This window comes from Rhipicephalus microplus, unplaced genomic scaffold, assembly GCF_043290135.1.
Source record: "Rhipicephalus microplus isolate Deutch F79 unplaced genomic scaffold, USDA_Rmic scaffold_379, whole genome shotgun sequence".
Classification (NCBI taxonomy): domain Eukaryota; kingdom Metazoa; phylum Arthropoda; class Arachnida; order Ixodida; family Ixodidae; genus Rhipicephalus; species Rhipicephalus microplus.
In genome coordinates this window covers 1-23,653 of record NW_027464943.1, presented here as the reverse complement: position 1 = coordinate 23,653, position 23,653 = coordinate 1, and the positions used below count along the sequence as shown (strand labels likewise).

At 45.6% G+C, this 23,653-nt stretch overlaps 1 protein-coding gene across 3 annotated transcripts in view; it reads right to left on the bottom strand.

The window, feature by feature from the left end:
* Nucleotides 1–23,046, bottom strand: part of LOC142794151 (uncharacterized) — a 73,222-nt gene extending 50,176 nt beyond the window's left edge. For all 3 annotated transcript variants that reach the window (XM_075885865.1, XM_075885866.1, XM_075885867.1), the window contains exons 1-3: nucleotides 22,865–23,046; nucleotides 11,173–11,306; nucleotides 11,021–11,112 (exon numbers count right to left, since the gene is read on the bottom strand). In XM_075885865.1, coding sequence (XP_075741980.1) covers nucleotides 11,021–11,112; nucleotides 11,173–11,306; nucleotides 22,865–23,008 — 370 coding nt within the window. In that variant the 5' untranslated portion in view covers nucleotides 23,009–23,046. The remainder of the gene's footprint in view (nucleotides 1–11,020; nucleotides 11,113–11,172; nucleotides 11,307–22,864) is intronic.
* Nucleotides 23,047–23,653: the final 607 nt, after the last annotated feature.

The following is a 23,653-nucleotide window of genomic DNA, read 5'->3' as shown; positions in this document are numbered from 1 at the left end:
GGTACTACAGTTTCTTGTAATAGCATGATGTGAGGTTTGGCTACGTGGCTACGGAGGTATTGCTGCAGGAAGGGTTTCTTGTGGGTGAAGCTCTTGCAGTTCCATTGCCAGATTAGCAACTCGTCAATTGGCCTGGCCATTTTGAAGAAATTAAAATTCGGCCTGAGCACACGGCAGGTGCATAAGGGCCGCGTGATGTGGCGGACTGGGCACGGCTGTACGTTGCGACAACGGCTTACCCGCGGCAACGGCAGGGACGACGACGTGATCGGTATATTGCTCCACTTAGCCCAACCGATTACAGTGTGCCACGAGTGTAGACTGCACGAGAGCCATGCTTTCGCTAAGAAAGTGAAGGCTTTCCTTAATTGCCGATAACGTGCTCCTAATGTCATCTAACTCAGAACGGCGCCAGAACGGCACCTGGAGTAGCATTGCGATATAGATCTGGTTGGGGTCCTACTTCGCGCGCTGCGGGAATGGGTCTGAGGGTGGCTCCGGGACCTCGATACACGCATGGTGCGGTTCCTGGGACGACTCCGGGATCGGGACCGGGATCAGCTGCCATCAGATCGACCGTCTGTAGAAAGCTTCGAGGCCTGGTCATCGCAAGCGGTTGCGTTGAACTCGTTCATTGCTTCGTAACTGTTGTGTCGCGTCGAGTGTGCTCACTCCCATCGTCGTCGGCGCACCACGTATGGAATGTGGTAGCGTTCTTTGCATTCCCTGTCGGCAGTGAGGTGGGCTCCTCCGCAAAGCTTTCATGTTGGTGTGCAGCGGTGTTCTTTTTCGAGATTTGGCATGCTGCAGCCTCTCCAGATAACGTCTCCAGGGTTCGGGCACACGTCCGCTCGATGGCCGAACTGACCGCAGGCGTAGCAAATATCCATCTGTCTACGGTATAGTGTACATTAAAGTAGCACCGATCCGTATCGCTCAAAATTGGGCCCACGATGTCCATCGAAGGCCACGATCACTGCGGTGGTACTTCCGATGCGCTTGGCAGCCAAAGCTAGTGGATTGCAGTCGTTGACAATCTTCGCATCAATGTCCACCGAACGGTCTTGCATGGTGATTCCTCGAACGACGCCTTTGCATGTAGAATGTGGTGCCGCTTCGTAGGCACTAACTTTATAGGTCTTGTCAGCAATGCGGATTTCTTTAACACACACGTAGCGATTAGCGTTTTCTCTCTTCGGCGTGCTTGCTACTAAGATATTCTGTTTGAAGTAGGGGTAGAGCGTGTCTGCTTGCTGTTCCAACGGGCTGATACCTGCCGAAATCGAAATGGCTTCAGCGATTGTCGTTGGGCCAACCCTAGCGATGTTAAGACCCCCTCTCAGCCGAATGATATGCGGATGTCGTTCTTTGGTAGATGAGGCATTCGGATTGCTCGAAATAAATTTGTTCTTCACATTTTTTCTGTTGCGGGGCTTGTGCTCGTTGCGTTTCAAAGCGCTATATGACGGCACACGTTTGGAGCCCTTATTTTGGGCTCGAGGCGGTCTGCCAGCCTTGGTCTGGCGTGATTTCCTCAGGGTCAAATGTCTTTCCCTGTCACTTGGTACTCCATCGCTCAGTGAGACAGTGCGGCTACAGGACGTGCGAGCAAGCACGTACCACGTTACAGCAAAGAAGACACTCGTCAGGGCTAGCTGTCGGCGGGGAAGCGACGGTGGCGGAGGCAAAATAAAATGCAAGAAGCAAGCACTCACTGCGCCCACATTGTGTCGGCAGAATCCTTGTGTCTTCTGGAAGTCGTTTCACTAATATAACGTTGAAATCACAAAGTGGCGTCGCAAAAACCTTGAATAAAGCAGGAGCCGTAGTGGAAGCGTTCGCACACTTCAGCTTCTTCTTATTCTTCCCGGAAGGCAACGAAAGGAGAAATTACAGCACGAACGATGACTGCTCTTCACGTGGCATGTATTCATGTTATTATATCACACGCATCTCATGATTATCATGTTTCCACCAGTAATGTACCTTCGTCATTCATTCACGTCCTGTAATACTGAATTAGGTATTTGTGAAGCTAGCAAAACTACAGCGAGCACACCATCAACGTGGCGTGCTGTGATGACTTACATAGTGTGCATGTCAAGGTGTTCACGTTATGGCCTGTCACTTATGTGCGCCATGCAGTCATGTTACCCCATACCAGCCTTGCGTTATGTCATGCAAATGAAACCACCGCAAGAGAAAGACAATGAAATGTGAATCATGATGTTCATGACATAAATGTCATGATTTTCATGTTATTACTAGACAGTTATGCTCACCAAGCACTCATGTTATTGCATACTAATTTTGGTATAAATACAATTATCGATATGGCCAGGTAAGCTAATCGTTGTAGGCAGCTTGACAGACAGACAGACAGACAGACAGACAGACAGACAGACAGACAGACAGACAGACAGACAGACAGACAGATAGATAGATAGATAGATAGATAGATAGATAGATAGATAGACAGATAGATAGATAGATAGATAGATAGATAGATAGATAGATAGATAGATAGATAGATAGATAGATAGATAGATAGATAGATAGATAGATAGATAGATAGATAGATAGATAGATAGATAGATACGCTCAAAGTGGCCGAAGTTTGTTAAGAAATGCTCCGCAATAAAGAAATGGTTTATGATGGCAGAAAAACGCCAATGTTTATGTACGTGTACACCGTCGATTAAACACCCTCCTGGCTATCTTTGTTTTCGGCATGGCAGCGAAGCGCAGAACAGGAAGAAATATAGCCAGACTGCTAAAAGGCCAGAAGGGTTTTTTTAGCTTTGTATCAACCTGACGTGATCACCAAGGGTTAATTTCTCCTTCATCTGTGTGTACACTTTCAGGGCCCCTCACTAGGTTTGAGCATTCCTAGGAAGCAAACTAAGTGCGTGCACAGGGTGCCAACGACCTCCTCTGCAAATATTCGCAACGCTACGCGCCCTGGAAAAAAGTGAAACGTCACAGTGAACTCTGCTTGCTCTTCAGCTTGCGGGCACTCGCGGAAACATGGTGGAGGTGACGCGCACAGCAATGAATTATCCAGCGTACGTCAAAATAGTATGTGAGACCGCAAAAATTATTCGGGACATTGCATGTAATTTGTGCACTCTGTTGTTTTATTATAAGTATGAAGGTTGATACAAGTATTAAAAGATGCAAATGAAACGTGTGCACGTTATTCACTTTTTCTTAACCTAGCATCGAGCAAGATCCCAAACTAAGCTTCCTCCACAGTGTTTGCGTTGATGTCCGTGCCATTCTCGCTACATATCGCTGCCAGCTTTGACAACACTTGGCGTGTTTTGGGGGCATCATTCCTCAGAGCCACTCCAGTGGTGTGCAATGTTGTGTGTTGAGGTAAGGAAGCATGATTCAGGGCAGCCTTTCCAAATTCCAAATGGGCGCGCGTAGAGGAAACCATCCTACATGAACCAGCAGTTAAGCACAGACAACGGTGAAGCCACACAACGTCGCTTGCGTGCATGGCCTAGCTTGGGCGTGTCGTAGGAATGTAATCTTGCCTGCGCATGGTACGTTGATACGTCCGCACCGTGTGACCGAAAAGGTCAGGGAAGGAGTTTGACGCGCCAAGTCAGCACTAGGCGAGTAGCAGTAATATCAAGCTCACCTTCCCGTATCATTTTTTTTGCGGCTAGGGAAGAACGAATTACGAAATTCTTCGGCTTTAGAGCTTTGCTTTTTATAGGTACACAATCACTTCCAGTGCCTAACTGCACTTTCTCATGTGAGCTTGTAAAGCGCTCTTTAAGAACTAAGCTACCAGCGAAACAAAACTACGTGCTGTTCTGATTTTTTAATCTACAGTCCACGTTCCTTTGATAATACTCTACCGCCTAATTTGTTCCGCATTGTCCCGCGGATGTACAAAAGCACCTTCTGATCCTTTGGCGTCTGAGCAGACGCCGGAGAGATGGATGGTGGACGATGCGATGCAGATAAATACTTTTGTAGAGGTGAATCGGACTTCCTATTTGCCAGGAGGCCACGTGGCCTTGGCAGTGCTGCAAATAACTTCTGAGATGAATTCGATGTTGTGTCCCGTAGACGTTTGAAAGCTCAATTTCATCCGGTAACATGAATAGTGATGTCCAAGTGTACTCGACAGCAAAATTTGAGGCTAATTAGAGCTCGTGTAGGCACCAATTTTGAATATGGGCATTCATAGGTTCGTCTAGATGTTTAAGAACCAACGTCAAAATCAAGCTATTATATGCACTATAAAATAGAATAAATGTCCTCGTTAACTTCTATTTATGCTGATATATCAAAGTAGCACAAAAGCAACGCAAGAAACCACATAGGCATTTGCCTATAATCTGGTCTCTAGTTATTAGCAGCACAAGAAGGGGTAAGCCGATATGTAGCGCTTGTGATCTCTATCTAGTACAGCAACTATATATAGTGCTTCGTGTATCAACTTCTATGCACAGGTTTTAAGTACAATAGACTTTAACTCGACGTCATGGCTGTACCATAGCAGTGAATATGTAATGTTTATCAAATTGAATCACAGTGCAACCATGATTGATGTTTCACGAGCATTCAATTCTGTCTGAAAAGCAGTTTTGAGACCTGGCGTGACTTTTTGCTGGAAGCATTTATTGCCACACGAAATGCTGGGGTGTAATTCCTGCTCGGACCCCTACACCGATCATTCGCGTTCATCGGGTCAAAGTTGCTAATGTCAGCTTTGTCCTAATGATGCCGCGTTAAAATTACCAACGTCTCAGCCCATCACTCCCGAGTAGACATAACTGCCAATCACCTGAGGCACATACACACATACATATGGTACGTACCTGGCCATGGTACAGAGGTATGTGCCCCACGTGTCTGGGCGAAAATGTTAGACAACGCACGCAACGTAATTGTCACAATATTTCATGTCATAATCAGCGAGTCAAATGCGTCGAACCATACTGATGCATTTATATTTTTACACAAATTTTGGTTTACCGCAAACTGGAGCGGTGATCACGGGAGCATTTTGACGGAGGCGGCTAGGCAGATAAACAAATACGTACACTGCTACCCTATACAATCGTAGCATATATACGGATTAAATAATCATGAGTGGGGCAAGGCTTCGGGGTGTTTTGTTGGCAAACCACGAATTGTCCGTCCACTGGCCACGTCCAACTGTCCGTCCTTGCATTCTTCAGTCTGTCTGTCTGTTTCTCAAACAGACTGATAGACAGATAGGCGCTGCAAAAGGGGCGGGCGAGCCAAGCAGTTTGCGTAGCCGGCCGCTCGTTTAAAACGCAACTTCGAAGACCACAGCTTGGGACACAGCTGTATCGTGTGCGACCGACTGTTGTTCGACAGCAACCTAATGCTGGTCAGGATCATCAAGAACAAAGCGAAGCGACCTAATGCTGGTCGGGATCATCAAGAACAAAGCGAAGGAGACCAACGCGCTACGGGTTCGGGGAGCACGTTTGGCAACGTCGACTTGAAGGGTGGTGCCGTCAACGACACCGTTAACAGCGACAACGATGACGACGAGAGGCTTTTGGAGCCATTGAAGTTGTACTTTGTGTGCGCATCGTGTTAGGACTCGTTGATACGTGGGCACGTACCGTCACAAACACGCGTACAGCGTGTACGTGCGTTTGCCAAATGTGACTCCTTCAGGCTCGTCAGTCTTACATTTGCAAGGATGATTGGTTAGTCGACTACATGTGCACTCGACACGGGCTGCACTGCGTGTTCAACAACGTCGACAATGGCAACCGGCCCACCACCATCCACGGCAGTTGCATTGACCTACTCTTCACCAGTTACGCAATCGCATGACCGCTCCTCTAAGATTCCGTGACAGTGCACTTCAGCGACCACAGAGCAATCATCCTCTCCGTCCAGTGCAACGACGGCACCAAAAAATAAAAAGACACTCGCTTCTCCATCAAATAATAACTACGAATAATAAATCTGAAATAACAATTAAGCATTCCCAAACCAAACCCGATTACGCAAAATTCACGAGATACCCCCACCACTCTGCGACGAATTTACGCGATTTCGCCCCGTGAAAAGATGCGGGCGGCTTTGTTAATATATATTTATTATTACAAGTACGTTCATCTAGTGGAAATCTTAAGAACTAAACGAGCGATTGCTACGTATTACATACATGAAGGACGCATGACCCACAGCTTGAGGAGCTTCGCCCATAAAAGCATTCAGTAGGCAAAAAAAGCTTCGCATTTGAAAATGAGCCAGTTAGCGCTGTTCACAATGCGGCGTGTGCAATGCTGATGCACGTTTAGCTGTACACGGTCTTTCGTATAACCTCTGAGTTGGCGAAATGACATTTGATGCAAAATTCATCGGGGTGGTCAGCTCCTATATGTACATGCAACATGCCTATTGTGCGTCACAGGTTGCAATAAAGACGCCGACGCACAATAACATTAGCAGGCGCTCAGCTTGAGTCAGTACTCTAGTTCGCTCTTCAGAGGGAAACCACCTGCACTGTAGGAAGAGCCGGCAAACTCAACTGAGATTCATAGTGGGTGGAGCTTTGCAAATGACCTCGGAAATTCAATCAAAAGTAATGTTCTCGTCATTTTCGTCTTTCTTGTGTATTAACAGTACTGTTATAATGTTCATTTGTTGCTTTCATAAGTGAAATGGCAAAATTACTACTATAAGGTAAGTCACACTTTGTTGATTTGCTTCGCAGCTTAAGTTCACCCGACCTTTTCGAAATTTGATGAAGCCATTGAAACTGCTTACGCCCATGCCTTCTTGCAGGGAGAATGCCTTTCCGAGAGAATGAATGTCATCCAGCTCCCAAACCCGCTTTGCTGGCAATATATGTCCTCATTCTCATGCAAGTCTTTGCATAGGACGCAGATATGCTTGCTTTTATATTGGCTATTTTGTCCCTTAATAAGTTATTGGTCTTGAAGAACCCGTCCCACTTGTCTGTTTATAGCTATTACAGCTCTATTATCAGGGTTACAATCTATTTCACAAGCCCCGCCGCAGTGGTCTAGTGGCTAAGGTACTCGGCTGCTGACCCGCACGTCGCGCGTTCAAAGCCCGGCTGCGGCGGCTGCATTTCCGGTGGAGGCGGAAATGTCGTAGGCCCGTGTGCTCAGATTTGGGTGCACGTTAAAGAACCCCAGGTGGTCAAAATTTCCGGAGTCCTCCACTACGGCGTCTCTCATAATCATGTGGTGGTTTTGGGACGTTAAACCCCATAAATCAATCATCAATCTATTTCACAAGGATAGGGCGTAACTTTCTACAAATGATCGGATCGATCAATGAGCCAAAATCCGTTTCACAGGTGACACTAGGAACGTCAACTGCATTGGCCAGTGTTTTGCCATCTGCAACAATGACTTCGCTTTTTTTGGAACTGTATGCTATCGCAGGCTAAAGCAAAAACAACAGCTTCTATCTGTACTGCAGCGTGGTTGTGCCGGCTCGGAAACTCATTGGTGATAATCTTCAAGCAATAAACTGAAATCACCCTTGACCGAACCCGCTATGGAAAAACCATCTCTTCAAATGGATGAAGTTCACTTGAGCTTCCTAGAAAGGCCATCTCGATGTAAAGTTATTTGTCTGCTGTTTTTTTAAATACCTCATATTCAACAACAATGTGACTGCGTCAACACACATGCATTGACGACATGCCCAAGGGGGAGACAGACTGTGCAACTTTGCATGCAATGTGGCGTGTGGCGCGACAATGCGGCAGTTTTAGTGGTGACGTTTCGTGACGTTTCGAGACGTTCCATCGCGTCACACCGCCACATGACACGTCCAGCATGTATCAAAGCAAGCGCCTCGTCGGACCATCGCATTCCCGCAGCCAATTATAGCATGGGAGACGTAGTTCATCATGCCGCTGATGGTGCCATCATCCTGTCGCCACTCCTATCACCGTGGGCAAGGTGAGTTGATGCTGTGGATCGAGCCTAGAGTGGCAGACATCGCCGCTTGCGACAAAGTAATAAACATTGAGCACATTTCTTCTTTGACTAGAGATTATTCCGCATTGAAAAAAGTTTGAAGTGTGCCATTTCATTAGTACAACGCCCGTTTCGCACCATTTTGTGAGATCGTCCACAGCGATACAAGGGCATTTAGCAGATGAACAGAGTGACACCGGCATCTCTGCGAGCTGGCTAGCTTCGCTTCCACCTTTTCTCTTCATATCGACAACATCTAGAAAGGTAATAGTCTAAGTTAACGCATTACATACGAGTGCTAAGCTGAATAGTGGTTTCAAAAAAAGAAGAGCTCAATCTCAAAATCGCGTAAGAATGGCGTCGGTGAAGGCCAGTGCCTGTCATTGTATAGGCCTACCGGTTGGACTCGTGAATATTGAGCTGTTGCCACTGCTGAAACGTGCGTGTAGTTCGCGAAAGCGTTTTGTTCACTTTTACAAACTGCCTTCCAAATATGGATGCCGAGAAACCGTATAGGAGTTGAGTCTGCCGCTAATTTCTCATTCACCTCATGTGTCTTAAAACGTCGTACGCCCCATGCAGGGACACTTCTTTATGCCGTAACGCATGAAAAATTGTACCCTCTGTCTCGCACTTAAAAGAGAACGCCCGTGGCGCGTCCAGCAATCAGGCCATTTGTAGTGACATGCCCGGTAATCTAGTGTTGTTGGCCATTGAAGTGTACTTTGGCGATGCATATCAGCGTTCACATTATTCGTAATACTCTACAATGGTGATCTTGCGCTGTGGTTCTTTAGCAGTGATTGATTGATATGTGGGGTTTAACGTCCCAAAACGACCATATGATTATGAGAGACGCCGTAGTGAAGGGCTCCGGAAATCTCGACTATCTGGGGTTCTTTAACGTGCGCCCAAATCTGAGCACACGGGCCTACAACATTTCCGCCTTCATCGGAAATGCAGCCGCCGCAGCCGGGATTCAATCCCGCGACCTGCGGGTCGGCAGCCGAGTACCTTAACCACTAGACCACCGCAGCGGGGCCTTTAGCAGTGTCTCTGATGCGGCAAACACCCTCGGCCGGCGAATTCCAGTTGCTTCGTATGGTCAGGTTTCTTCTGTTCATTACAAATGAGAAAAAGTAGGCAATGAGTTGTCTGATTCTCTGTCATAAAAAGTCGTGACTGAAAAATGTGACATGATGTTGGACGAAGACTAGCTATTATGGGTAAGAGTGTTAATAACGAAGGAGGCGCTCTCTGTGCACTTCTGCCGCTGCTTTATTTCTTCCATGCAAAGAAAGCTGAGCGAATTCCCCTCTTATTCCGGACACACTGAACTGTAGGCAGCAGTGGAAACTGAACCTGACTCCATTCTCTTCCATTTGTATCAGTCAACTAATATATCTTTGGCCAGATATTTCGGCAGGGTTTCACTCTTCATATTGGTGCATGACATCTCACTCACACCAGACCTCACGAGCAATCTCTGGTCTATTCGAACTTCGTTCTTGAACGCCTACATTGCTGATATGTCACTGTGTGACCTTAATAGTTTTAGTAAGTACAGTTGCCACATGTTTCTGTTCAAATAACGTTTCCAAGTCGTTGTCTTAGATTGTTAGGCTGGGCGCGGTTTGAAGAATCAGGGTTTTTCATGCCAGCCACTCCTTGAGAAGCGGCTCTCTAAAAAAAAGAAATGGGGTACCAATGTGCTTTAGACAAGCTCGCCTTCTTGTGTAAGGATTTCTCGAGTAAGTCTGAAAGTGTTTTGATCGAGTAAAACTTCCATGAAAGCATAAAAGTTATTTCTTGGGCAATCGTGCACCCAACTCTCAATCACTGGTGGCAGGTGGTTGCGCCATTAAAGTCCGTGAGAGCTCTTGAGCCTGAGTACGTAGCACTGGGGTGGAGGAAGAGAAAAGGGGTGGGTGAAAGGTGGTGTAGCAGCGGCTTTATTCTCCATTAAGGAAACTTCGCCCTTCTTTGCAGGCTAGTATGTCATAAACTTTTGCACCTCGGCGTTCAGCACAGCGAACACCCATTTCGATGCTAATAGTCGTCTGCGAAAGACATGAAGTGCCTGTAATACAAATAGTTCCGATAGGATACAGTAAGCTGGTTCATCCTAATCACAACCTTTATGCTGTGCGATTGACGATATACCTTCTTGTTCTAGGCAGTGTCTATGATGATGTGCTAGCCAAACCCGTCCTACATCTGAAACAACGGCTCGTGGCTATGAAAAATTGTTCCCGGTCTCCGGCCCGAAAACAGCACTGCAAAATTGCATTCTGCAGTCTTTACTGGAGCTCCCCAATCTACCTTCCAACAAGACGCACATCCAACAGTCCAAACACACCCACCTTTTCTTCCATCACTCTTCGTAGTCTTTGTATTTCAATGTTGTATGAAGTGAGGCTATTCTCTACTCTTTTTGTATACGCCTCTGCGCAAATCAACATATCACTGCCATAAAGGATTGAGGCTGCAGCCGCGAGAGATACACCCTTTATACTATCCACTGCACCAACGCAGACTAAACGATGAAAAGACAGCGCGTGCAAAGGCACGACTGCGAAAATATGACGTGAGCGACCGCGCCCAGCCACTCAAACTACGCTGCTGTTGTCGTAGCCACGCAGCTCTGCCTGCACGACCAGCCACGAACATTTCGCCTGATGATCTGAGTATTTTTTTTCTGGTTGGGACGCGATGGTCGGCTGTGGGAGCGCGTTCTCACTCGCACATGCGACTCACGACACGCTGGACGATGGTATCGTCTTTGGAACGTAAATGCAAATTTGTGATGGGTACGATAGATTAAACGCACTCACAGTGATCTTAACGCTGCTTTTGTCACTAAATAGATACCCGCAGACAAAAATAAAACATGACTTCATTTCGCAGTCTAGAACTAAGAAAACGCTCGAGGAATGTCCACTTGAATATTACAAAGCTCGTCAAAAAGTGTTCAAAATACCAACTTTTCAAAACATTTTCATGCTCTATCAAAAATAGGAAAATCGCAATATATTACGTCACTACGTTACCATTCGTCTCACGAACATCCATGGCATCGTATGTTTCAGGGTGAAGAGTTTTTCGTCCATTTGTGAATGTTCCCGTTAAATTGAGCGGTTCCCTGTGTGTAAGTCTTACAATCAATAAGGAGATCCTAAAACACTTTGTGATTGAAACTCACCTTCGAGTTGTCGGCACAAAGCGTCTTTCAAAGTTGGCTGACTTATTGTCTGAGTTGGTCACATTGTCAACTTTGCAATCACTCTCTCCCTTGGTTGTTAATAACGTCCATATTTTGGTCCCTTTTGCGTAAAACTGAAAAGAAATGGCGCATTGTACAAACTTGGCAGTTTGCAGAAAGGCATCGAAAAGTTAGACAACCTACGAATAAAAATAAGCTCCTTGTTTATAGCAGCACTTGCTAGCACATTTTGATTGTGATAGGAAGCTGTGTATTCAGAGTAGCCTCGTGCAACGCGTGTTCAAAAAATGTACGACCATAGGGTCACGCTAATTATCAGCTACGTTACTGGACCAGTGATCAATATAGCCCAGGCACACCTGGATGTTCACATAGGCAAATATAAAATTTGTTTTTCGGAATACACCTACCTAAACATATCTGCTTCGCGTAATGCTTTGTATTGCTTCTGCTGAACAGTGACTCAGTGATTCTGGCATTTCGAGTCGCCTTACAGAGAAATTCCTCCGCGCAACCGTTTGGTGAGTAGCGTCACCACACACCGATGACAACGGGGGAGGGTGGGTCAGCCCTCTCTGATGCCCCGTCCTGCATGGCATCACTGCTTCCAGCAAAAAAGAGATACGAGGTTTCAGCAAAGGCTGCGCAATCACAGCTTTAAAGTATCCCTGTTTAGAACAAACGCGAAACACCCATTCTACACCAGCGTCACGCAGACCGCACCCCTGAGCTGACCCACCTATGTGAGAAAGCGGCAATTGCTTTTTGCTCTCACTGTGTCCCCTCCACTTGCACTCTTTTTCCGGCGTATTATATTTCCTTTCACTTCTTCTCTTCTGTTTGTTTAGTTATTCACTGGTGGCAACGTTGAACTTGGTCTATCACTTCAGGCTAGCGTAAACGCATTGCGTTTCAGCATTGATGCATGGCTGCCTACTCTATGTGTTGTTACACCTTGGTGAGTACCATTTTGGGGCTTGGTGGTGCGTGGATGCCACACCTGTCGAACCATACAAAACGAGACCTCTTCAAAATGAAATGTTATCCACAGCCAGAACGAAAGCAATACAATGAGAGTAATTTAATTTTTTTCTCGTATCGGAAACCCTCACAGAGCATGTTGGTGCAGGATACAGAATAACAAAGATTAGAATCCGCGGAACCTTTTGGGAAGTTCGCGAGAAGCTTCACTATAACAAGTTATTAAAACTCATGGAGTTTAAGAACATTCCTGTTACAGTGGGCCGACAGGCCTTTATATACAGTGCGTGACGCAATATCTGACAATGACCTTCTCGAGCTTAGCGCAAGCGAACTACTTGAAGGATAGTAAAATAAAAACTTTGTGAAGATACAAAAAACAGTGATTAGGCGTGATTAAAATAATGTTACTACAACACAAACAGTAATTACCTCTGGAGCGAGAGGTCTACCCGATTCTATATAAACCGAGTATTGTATGCGCCGTGTCTGATCCTACATACCTGATCACCATATTTGTCTAAAGTAGATCTCAGGTAGCGCTTAGAACGTACATCGCTAAGTCGCAAAGCGCACACTGCTTGGGCGAAATGTTCATTCATTGAACACTTCTCCGACGCTTGCGCCTCAGCAGCCTGTTTCGCCAACTGTGACAGAAGTCATTCTGCCTATTTGCGGTCATTCTCCTCGTAGATGAAGTAGAAATAAGTAATCTAACTGGAATTTAGGATCAACTACTCTTTTCAAGAGGTGCACAAGCGTTTTCTTCTGCGTAACCAGTGCTTCTCTTCTTTTCCTGATGGCATACGCTAGGGCGCCGCGCAACACCTTAACGCATCCGCTGGTGTCGCATAGAGTGTGAGCACAGTCTTGCTATTAGCGTCCGTGGCTGTAGTACCCTGGGCTGCTCCATCCCTTGCCAAACAAAACAAAATGATTTCGGAATATGCAACAAACCAGGCCACTGAAATTTCAGTTAGGTCCGGAAGCACCCTGAACGCACCTGCGCCGCAGGTACCATCCTTCACCTCGAAAGAGCTGCATGATAGATAGAAGCCACACTCTTGTAGTGCTTCAGATGCCAAAGTATAGGCGCACCTCTTTCGAGACCGCCGAAACAAAAAAAACTTCGGATGACACGGCCCCTAAAGGCCTTGTTGATTGAATAATATGTGGGCTATAACGTCCCGAAACTATCATATGACTGTGAAAGACAGACAAATAGCTAATTCGTCAAGTTGGTACTGATCTGTAGGTGTACTATGCAAAAGCAGCCGAAAATACAAATAATAAAAAAAACAGACTGTCCATCTGTCCTTTTCCGTCTGCTTCCGCCTGTTTTTTTTTTTTTTGCGCCGTACACTTATGGACTATGAGAGACACCGTAGTGGAGGGCTCTGGAAATTTCGACCTCCTAGAGTTCTTCAACGTACACCCAAATTGGAGTACACGGGCCTACAGCATTCTCTCCTCCTTCGAAAATGCAGGTGCCGCAGCCACGATTCGATCCCGTGACCTGTGGGCCAGCAGCCGAGTACCTTAGTCACTAGACCACCACGGCGCGGCACCAGAAGGCCCTATAGCCTAATGTAACACTTTGTCTGCACACAGTACTTAACGACTTTAAGCTGGAGGGGCAAGTCCTGCAGCGGAACGTCTGAGGACTGCTAAAAAATCTCGACGATGTTAAAGAACTTTCACACGAACATTCATCAGAAGTGTTGCTTGTACTGTGTGCAAAAACGAGCCTAAAACAAGCGCCATAACTTTGTACACCAATAAGTCGCTTTTGAAAAAACTTTTACTATACTGCCGCATTATTCAGTGGTGTTCCTGTCGCATTTTATCAATGAACAAGCTGTACAGAATTGCTGCTTCTCAAATCATATGATACCGCATCTATCTGAGCCGTCCTGTTCATCAATATTGTTACAGTCTTCTCTTTTTAGACACTTCCAGACTACAAGCGGCCGAAACATGAATTACAGTCCTTCATAGATCGACCTCCTGAGCCTTACTTCGTCCTTGGAGACTTGAATACAAACAGCAGTTTATAGCGTGACTACCACTGCGATGCCTGAGCTCATGTAATTGTACCATTCTTTTTCTGTTTTGGGGCGTGTTTTCAGCAAGAAAAGCGTACATACTACAGCATTGTATCTCCGTCAGTTCTGTCTCTATTCAAATCGAAAATCAATATTGATTCATGTGGAAGTTAAATTTTTCTGAGTGCTCACCCCACCAAAGCAAATGAGTGTCCATCACTTCTTCTCAAATGGCACAAAATGTATTCTGCAAGCAAGCGAACTGCTTGGAAATCCCATGGACGTATATTGAGAATCGATGTGCGCGCAAAAAACGAAATTAAGGCACATAGGTTGCTCTGGGACTCACCAGCAGCTGGTAATCTTACGAATTCTAAAAACATAGTCTCAAGGCAGGTCAGCGCAGCGACAGGCTAGAAGCGGAAGTTCGCAAAAGTTCTTATTAGACGTCAACTCATATGCACATCGGGCTGAAGTCAGAAACATTGTTAGCAAGGTAGCCGGATGCCCAACATATTCACTCCCTTTAGTCAACACACACGGGGAAACTTTCAAAAGCACAAGTTTTTCGCCCCACAATTCAAACAGTGGTTCTACTTGCTCAAGTTTTTTGATACTTGCCAACGATACAAAACCAAAATCGAAAAAGAATAATTGGATGGATAATACAGAACACAAGAGCAATACAACAAACATTCTAGCTCCACTGAGTTGTGTGCATCGCTAAGCGGCTGTAATGAATTTGCCACATGCTTCTACCGAATGGTGTACGCAACCTAATTCCATACACTGCATCAATAAAAACAGATTGTCCTGCAGCCTTTTCTCTTTACGGAACCTATTTTGTACTTCTTCCAGCACTCCCTCATTCTCCACCCATGTCTGTAGTCTTTACTATCTGCATCCTTAGCCTGTAAACGAATGATGTCACTGCTATAAAAGGGTAGTTGTTTATATCAGCTTCCTCCCCCTTTCCTTTCGAGATCATGGTCATCCTGCTTTGTTGACACCCATTAAGGGCTTCATCATCCATTATTGCTTTGCTTGCTGCCTCTTCTAATGCTTTCTTATAGTTCAGTGTAAGTTTTTTTTATTAGCATAACTGGGATTTTGTCAGGTCCTGTTGCCGCAGGTCGCGGGATTGAATCTTGGCTGCAGTGGCTGCGTTTCCGATGGAGGCGGAAATGTTGTAGACACGTGTGCTCAAATTTAGGTGCACGTTAAGCAAACCCAGGTGGTAGAAATTTCGGGAGCCCTCCATTACGGCGTCTCACGTAATCATATGGTGGTTTGGGGACGTTCAACTCCACATTTCAATCAATTAGGGCCCGTTGATGTGCTATTAGGAACCCCCTGTAAAGCACTCCGGGCATGTGTATTTCTGTTCCAGTTGGAGGAAGTACGTATGGCGGCAGATGTACAGCATCAGCCATAAACCAGTGTTCTGGGAGAGAAACGCCTATTTTCTTGGCAAAGCTCTCGAGGTAATGTCAGTAGGGGTGCCGTAACAAAGGACCGTTGTGGAGGAATGCAGAATCAGGCAAATCATTCATGTGAAATAAAAGAGATGTTTCTGGTCTGTCTTCGCCTCGAGCATCTATGTAAGCGAAGCGAACGCTCACTGATTCGATTCCTCGTACAGGGTTTGTACGGGATGGTGGGGTATCCAAGCACTTCTCCCTGTGCTCTCCGATTTTTTTGGTAAAAAGTTCAGATTGTTCTGGTGCCTCGGCTCCGCGTCTTGCGGGCATAGACGCGGGGCTTTCCGGAAGACAATCTGGCGAGCAGTCATCTCTGCCGACCACTGCCAGGAAGAGAGGAACCTCACTCTGTGTCAGCGAGCACACAGAGCTGTACTCAGCTGCCTCGGAAGACGACTCAACCGACAATGATTTCATTCCTGCCGGGAGCAAGAGGTCGAAGAGGAAGATCGTAAACGCAGCCTCGCCCACTTCTGTGAGTACAGTGACTCTGAAGCCGAGGCATGAACGTTGGCCACACGTCATCATCTTTGTGCCAGGAGAGTCCCTAGGAAGCCTGCGACTGCTAAACTGGCAAGCACTCTCCCCGTTTTGAAACGTATGGTTCCTAATGAAATCAAAGACATCAGAGTAAATACGCGAAAAAATATACTCACCATAGACATATTCCACGTGAATGCGCTTGGACAACCACTCAAACAATATACTAGCTAGGCGGCATAAAAGTTCGCTATGTTATACCGATTGACAACGCATCCATAGCCGGCGTGGTATACGACGTAGACATTGCTATTTCCTACGATGACTTGCCTACCCTCAATAACCGGGAAATTAGGGTAATGTCAACACTAAGGTACACCACTTTGGAAAGTCACGCAGTGGGAAACTGGTCTTCAAAAGCGACTGCACACCACCCCTTCCTAAAGTCGTACATTTTCGACATCCTTTTAGGCTTTTTGTGAAAAAGCCACTTCAGTGTTACCAGAGCTTTAAACTAGGTCACGTCTAGGAAGTGTGCTCAAACTCGCTACGGTGCCCTGGTGCACCGAACCACACTCGGAAGATGCGTGCCAATTCACATTTCTTTAATTCGATAACTGTAATGGCTCACATACTGCCTTGACGAAAGACTGCGCTCGAAATAAGAAGAAGCGCGCGGTGTTTTAGCAAATCGTCAGAGACAATTCGACCCACAGAAATACTGCGAAGAGAGTCGGGTGTCGGCACCAGCATCGGTGCCATCGTTCAACTTCGAAAACTGCGCAAGATCTAAATAACAGGGCCACCTCTACTGCTGCACTAATAAGTGAAGCCTCAACAAGGCCGACAAATTCAAAGAAGACGGCGGAGATGAATACGGCCACAGAGGAATGATCTATTCCAAGTCGTCCGCGATCCACAGAACGACAGAAGACCACGCCCCCTCATGGGTCTTCACCAACCCCTGACGAGACACATAAGAAAGATGGAAAAATTATAACTATGCTTCATTTTCTCATAGATGCTGTCCGAGAGATCTTGTTGAACATGCGGACAACATCTGCTCGAAGCGCTTTCAAAGCACATAGCGCCTTAAGCCCAGTACTTGAATCGCTCGAGTAAAAATACGGCTAACGATCACCATCATTTCTGAGAAGTCAAGGAAGCAACTATCATTCAGTAAAACACCAGTGGACTAGAGCCACGTCTTCTTGGACTTTCGTAAGTTAGTGCGCATGAACATGTTCTAAGTCATTAGCCTTTGTGAGCCCAACCTGTGTGCGTGCTCTCCTCACTCTCTCTCTTTTCCATCTTTCAAACTCCCTCAACCCTATCCCCAGTGTAGGGTAGCATACAAGTCCTTCCAGACTGGTTAACATTCTTGCCTTACTCTTTGCTCCTCTTCCCACAGAATTGTGTGAAAAGCGCTGGTAGAAAGGCGAATGCGCGAATGGTGGGCAGGTTTCAGTATCTGCAAGGCATCTTTACAGAAAGACGCTAACCATGCGGGTTAATGTTACGATAAGCGTAAAAGCCCTCGCGTTTTTTTTTTGAAAATAGAGCACTAGTGCTCTTTTGCGCGTTAAATTCAAACCAATTTTCTTCTGTCTATTGAAAAGCCATGTTCCAACCTCATTGTACAGGGCGCTCACACCTATACAGGTTAAAAAAATTTATTATGACCTTTACAGCCATGACCATGACTATGTAGGGAACGTGGGCAGCCGCTTTTTGCTCTGCGGGTTGAAGCCTCGAAGCAGTCTCGGGCGCCGAAGTGGTTTATCAGAAGCATGCGCAGCCAAGTTGTCAGGGTAACCTCATCAGAGCCCAATACTGCCTCATAGTTTTCTCCCGCAAAGAAAAACCGTCAGCTTTCGGGCTCTACACAGACGTGGCCGTGTGTCTACATTATCAATATATGGGCAGTAAAACATATTGCGTAGAATAGCCTGGCTCAGGGAGATCATTTTGACTATAAAAAGTGTAAACCTCGATACACTTGTTTCCGGCACTCCCGTTTCTTGCACAAACACACGAAACAAAAGAGTGCCTTCTCGAACAAGGAATGTCCGATTAGACAGGTGTGTATTGAATATTGGGAATATTCTACCCCCACACCTAAAAGTGACAGGTCCCGGAGTATGCGAAAGCACCACGTAGTGTCATAGGCCTTCTCTATATTGAGGAACAAAGTAAGAAGAAAAAAGTTTATTAATGAAAGCATCACAAATTCATGCCTTAATACGGATTAAGGTGGTCAGTAGTAGATTTAGCCTTTCCGAATTTGCACTGTATTGGGTAAAATAGGTTGTCTGAAAGAAGTGCTTCAGTCGTCTGAGAAGAGGGAAGGACATTGCGCAGGACAAGCGCTAAACCTGTACGCTGAGCTCTTTGGACTGACTTCTCTTGTTTTCCGCCGTTTTTTTTTGTTTTTCTTCCAGTTGGCGCCTAAAAACAGCAGTCGTCTATTTTTTTTTCAAAAGCCTTGCAGTGGCAACTCGTTAACGCTATGGGCATGTAGCTTGAAGGTGATGACAGGCCCTTACCTTTTCAAAAAATCGAAACAGTGATGAATTTTTTTCCAGGCGAAAGGGATCTCACCGAAAACCTAAACGTCAGTGTACAGCAAAAATGGCGTTTCGGGTTTCAGGAGGCAGACGTTTTGTCATTTCGTGTGCTGTACGGTCGGAACCTAGGGTAGTTTTCATACACAAGTTTAGCGAATCTGACAGCTCAGATAAGATGAAAGGTTCATTGCATGCCTCATCGTTCGAAGTTTTGCGTCATATATTTTGTTTTTGTATTCTTGCTTTGTACCGTCGAAACGCTGCAATGTACGGGTTGATCAGGCGACCTGTTCGAAGTGTGTGCTGAGGAAGTTCGCTTGGTTTTCCAAACTGCTTCTTTGTGTGGTTACTAGAGGAGGTTGATGCGCCTGTCATCCTGCTGCCCTCCTAACCATGGACAAGACTCTCTCTTCATGTGTATATGAATGGATGCCAGGTAAAAGCTTATGCCAGCTCCTTCTCCTGGCCAGTCGGAGCGTTCTTCTGCCTTGGGACTTTATATTTCTGGAAGCTGTCGCGATTCTCAGAAGTCGGTGAGTCTCGAAGCAGCCTTCATGCTTTGTTTTGCTGTTTGTGCGCATTTTGAAATTCACGGTTTCACCACGAGACGCATCCTTTTTCTTGTCAAAATGTTTGCGGGATGCACTTAGTTGCATTATCAGTCAAAAAGGCAGTAAAGTATTCTCCAGCGGCTCCTATGCTAGGTCTGCATATGGCAGCCCAACCTAAACTAGTAATCTCATAAAATTGGTCACAATCAGGTTTTTTTTCGTGTCAATCGAGATCTCGTCGTTTACATTCGTTTTGTAGTAATACACTCACAACTAACGGAAATTAATTCCTTTAGTTGGGATCATTGATGACTTTTCATCGAAGTACGGGTACAAGTGATGAAGAGCCAATTCTCAGTCCTTTCGATAAGTAGATAAATTTACCAAGTCTATAATAAGTTGGCTCTTCTCAATTGAAGAGACCTGTGCAAAAACACAAAAGGAACTACTCAATTAAGCGACCTCGCCCATCGCAGCGGGAGTCACCCCATAGACAACTACAGATGCGCGTTGAAGTCTCCAGGGGAAGATACGGTTCTGGAAATTCATAAATTAATGCCTCGAATTCGGGGTAACTGAGCTCGTTGTGTGAAGGTATGTATATAGAGTAGATTGTGACCAGTTTGTTGACAATAACAGCCCGGATGGCTGAACAGGCAAAAAGGAGGTCTGAAGAGGTAAATGTGTGCAGGCTGTTCCTGGGTTAACTCTAAAGACAACACCACCGGATGAAGCGACCGCATCATTCGGGTCCTTTTCAAAATAGCAACGCCAAAAGAAGTTGGTGTGTTTGCTTTAAAGTGTGTTTCATGTAGACACAGAACTTTTGGCGTATGTTTGTGCAACAGTTTTTCAATATCGTCGAGTTTTTTCAGCAGTACTCTGATGTTCCACTGAAATATTTGTTTCTTCATTTTAAAGTTGTTATGCGCTCTTCGGTCAAAGATGTTGCCTTAAGATACAGAGTCTCTAGGCGCCCCTGCAATTCGAAGTTTTTTTTCTGCGTCCCGAATAGCTGCACGTGTCCTTTGGCAGCTGGGGTACCAGAGGACCACGGCTTGTATCCATCATCTCGTCTGAGGTGACAGATAGTACCTGCTGCGCAAGCACGTTCGCGGCAGCTTCGGGCATAACTGCGCTTGAAGGGGCCGAGAGTTCGCAGACTCGTGAGTCTGCTGGCTCTCTTTGGCAAGGAGCGGAGCAGCAGAGGCTGCTGCAGCCAGAAGCGCACTTGATGCGGCAACGGCCACATTCACAGTGACATTCTCGGGCACGAATAGATGTGGAACGGTGCTCAGGCACACCACGTCAGCGACAGATGGATCCGAGTGGTTATGTATAGAGAATTGTTTGAGTGCCTCTTGAAAGGACAGGTCGAGTTTGACTTTGTGTTCTCGGATCTGTTTCTCTTCTTTCGAAGGTATAAGTGACCGTAAGAAAGCGGTATGATCTCCTTCGTGGTTAGCGCAGTGTGTTTCTGAAGTGCGAGTGTCAAACGTGTGCTCATTGAATGCACATTTTGCACAAGTTTCACCAGGACGTTTGTGATCAATTTCAAACGCTCACACTCAAAACATCGCGGAACATTTGGTAAATGAAGGCTAACACGAAGATTATAGTAGCTGGTTTCGATTGAATCGGGTAGGTTGCTTGTTCAGAAGGTGATGATGATGTGCGTGGTAGGAATTTGATTATCGTCTAGCCTTATTGTTATTCTTCGCACTTTGACAACAGTATGGTCCAGCCAGCCTTCTAGCAGTTCACATTGAGGTAGTTCGAGCAGATCATCGTTAGAAATTGGCCCTCGCACTCCGCTCATTGGACTATGTGAGCCCACCGATACTAAAATATTGCCAAATGCCAGTTTTGATAGCCTGACATACTGGCTCTTGTCCCGCACCTCGAGAAAAAGATAACTGCTTCCCATCCTTCTTATTCTATAGCCTGCACCAAAAGCTACTGTGAGGGAATAAAGTATGAGCAATGGCTAAATTGTTCGAACAGTTTTGCTTTTATGTTGACTGTGGTTGTGATACTTGGGAAATGTCTGTTTAGGTTAGACAAAAGAGTACAGCTCATTGGTGCGCCGCCTTTTATGGTTGCGATCTTATAGGGCGAAGACGAGGGTGAGTTCACCATAAAACATTTTAGGTTAGGAGGTGGCGCTGGCCACTCACCACCGAGGCTAACGAGGAGACGCTACAAGATAGATCACTTGATGTCGCCAGCCATACATCACCGCTATAACCAAATACAGGTACCCAAGACTGGCCAACTACACAAGGTTAACCCACGTTGTCAGGAAGACTAGAAGTAAGCGAAAAAAGTAGGAGGCAGGACAGACTGAAAGTGAGAGAGAAAGACAAACGTGTCGAGAGAGAAATAAATTAAATAAAAAGAAAAGGTGACTGCCAGTTTCCCCTGGGTTGGTCAGCTCAGGGTTGCCGTCTGCGTGAAGCCGGAGCCAAAAGGGTATGTAGCCTTGGCCGGGAGACCTTGAATGCCCTTTCAAGCGACGGCGGCTCAACACCCCCACACCCAAATTTTTATTTCATTGGCCACGGCTCACCCACACACGGCTAGGCGGCATTGGAGTTCTAAGTTCGGCTGGGCGAGCAACAGGCTACGCGGAAGCGTTCATCATCCACAATGAGGTCCTTGGATGGTTCGAACAACACACTATGAAACCAAATTTTTTGTAATAGCATTGGTGTTGTGGAGCTCGACAAGTCCGGTGCAGGGTCCAACCAGACGCCAGAAAAGCATACGAGAACAAGCACTGCTGTTCGACCAGGGATCGACACATGTTAAACAACGTAAGCACGTTGGCTGTGTGAGAAAGGCCACTTCGAGATTAAATGCTTGTTTAGAATGGATGTCAATTATGCATACCAAACAGGATTGCCAGCGTGAATTAATCATCTAATCACGATTGCGTGACACACATAGAAATTTTGTCAACAAAATTACATGACTAACTGAAACATGTCACGAAACTAGTTTTATAGGCACCTTTCAAATAATGTTTTAAGCTTATCATCAGTCTTCTATAACCCGTGATGAGCAACTCATCAAAATCATTCCCGTCATTTCTCTTCTACCATGCAGCTCAACAATTTGCGGGGAGCGTTGTCTGTGGTCTATATGCAAGATTGCTGCTCCACTATGAAGCATATTGTTGCATTTATCTGTGCGTCATTGCTACTACAAATACAAACAGGTCTTGAGAAAATACGCGGTTGGCATTTATACGCACTTGTTTACTAAGAGGCTTCGATATAATGTACATGCGAATGTCACGTGTTATCACAGCTCATATTGGCCACCTCACTCTGCTGTGCACATTCCAGTGCTCCAAGAGTCAGTGGTGAGCGTTGCATCAGTACACCAATGTGTGGAAGGTAATTGATAAACGCAGCTTTGCCTATAAATTTCAAAAGGATAACGGTCCTGTTTAGGTAAGTGCCTCTATTTTGCACAAAATTTGATTCGACGCTATTTCATCCATTTGAACCCTTAATGTTTTATTCTATGCAGACACTCTTGGAACAACTTGAAAAACTTGCCTTTGTGATGTCCTCGTCGTCACGCTTTGGGCTTGAGCTCCCTGAGTGTCCTAAATGCATCACTGACATAAAAACGGCAAACATAAACATATCAAAATTACGCCTAATGGTCGTGATTTCGGTTTCAATGTGCGCAGGAACCATTAACTCTTGGCAAGTAACAAATACTCAAAATCGAGTCTTTATATAGCACGAGAATATGAAAATGACATTTTGATCCGGAATAGAGGGCGTAGGTGTGCACTTCTAAAATGCTTACTAACACGACAGAGTTTATAGCTCTAGCCTGAGCAAAGAAATGCCAAAAACCACTTTACTTGCTTTGCCATATAAAGAGGGCCCTCAGGAATTCGTGGATGGGCAAGTGTTTTTTGTACAATGATCAAGTGGGTCAAACCAGGATATGGACAAACATCCTTATTCGTCAGGGCTTAAAAGGAAGAAAAGAGCGGAATCTTAATTACTCTTTTTTTTGAAAGCGACTTCTTAGGATTTTGTTTAGTGCAGCGTGCTAAGAAGTTCAGTGCTAAAAAAACATTTTTGTATGTTACAAATAAAATCAAACTTGGAAAGATTATTTATAGTTTATGAAAACAAATAAATGCTACTACTACCCGTTAGATAAAAGGAAGTACCACGCATCAAAACAGGCGATCTACGAGCGTTCTTTTGTCACAGAGCACCAGGTGCTCGAAAAGAGTTAACATCCTGGAATATACATGGGCTAAATGATGATGGAGTAGTTGCAAAACTGCGTTTGTCACGAGAAATTTAACTGCTGTCCGATTG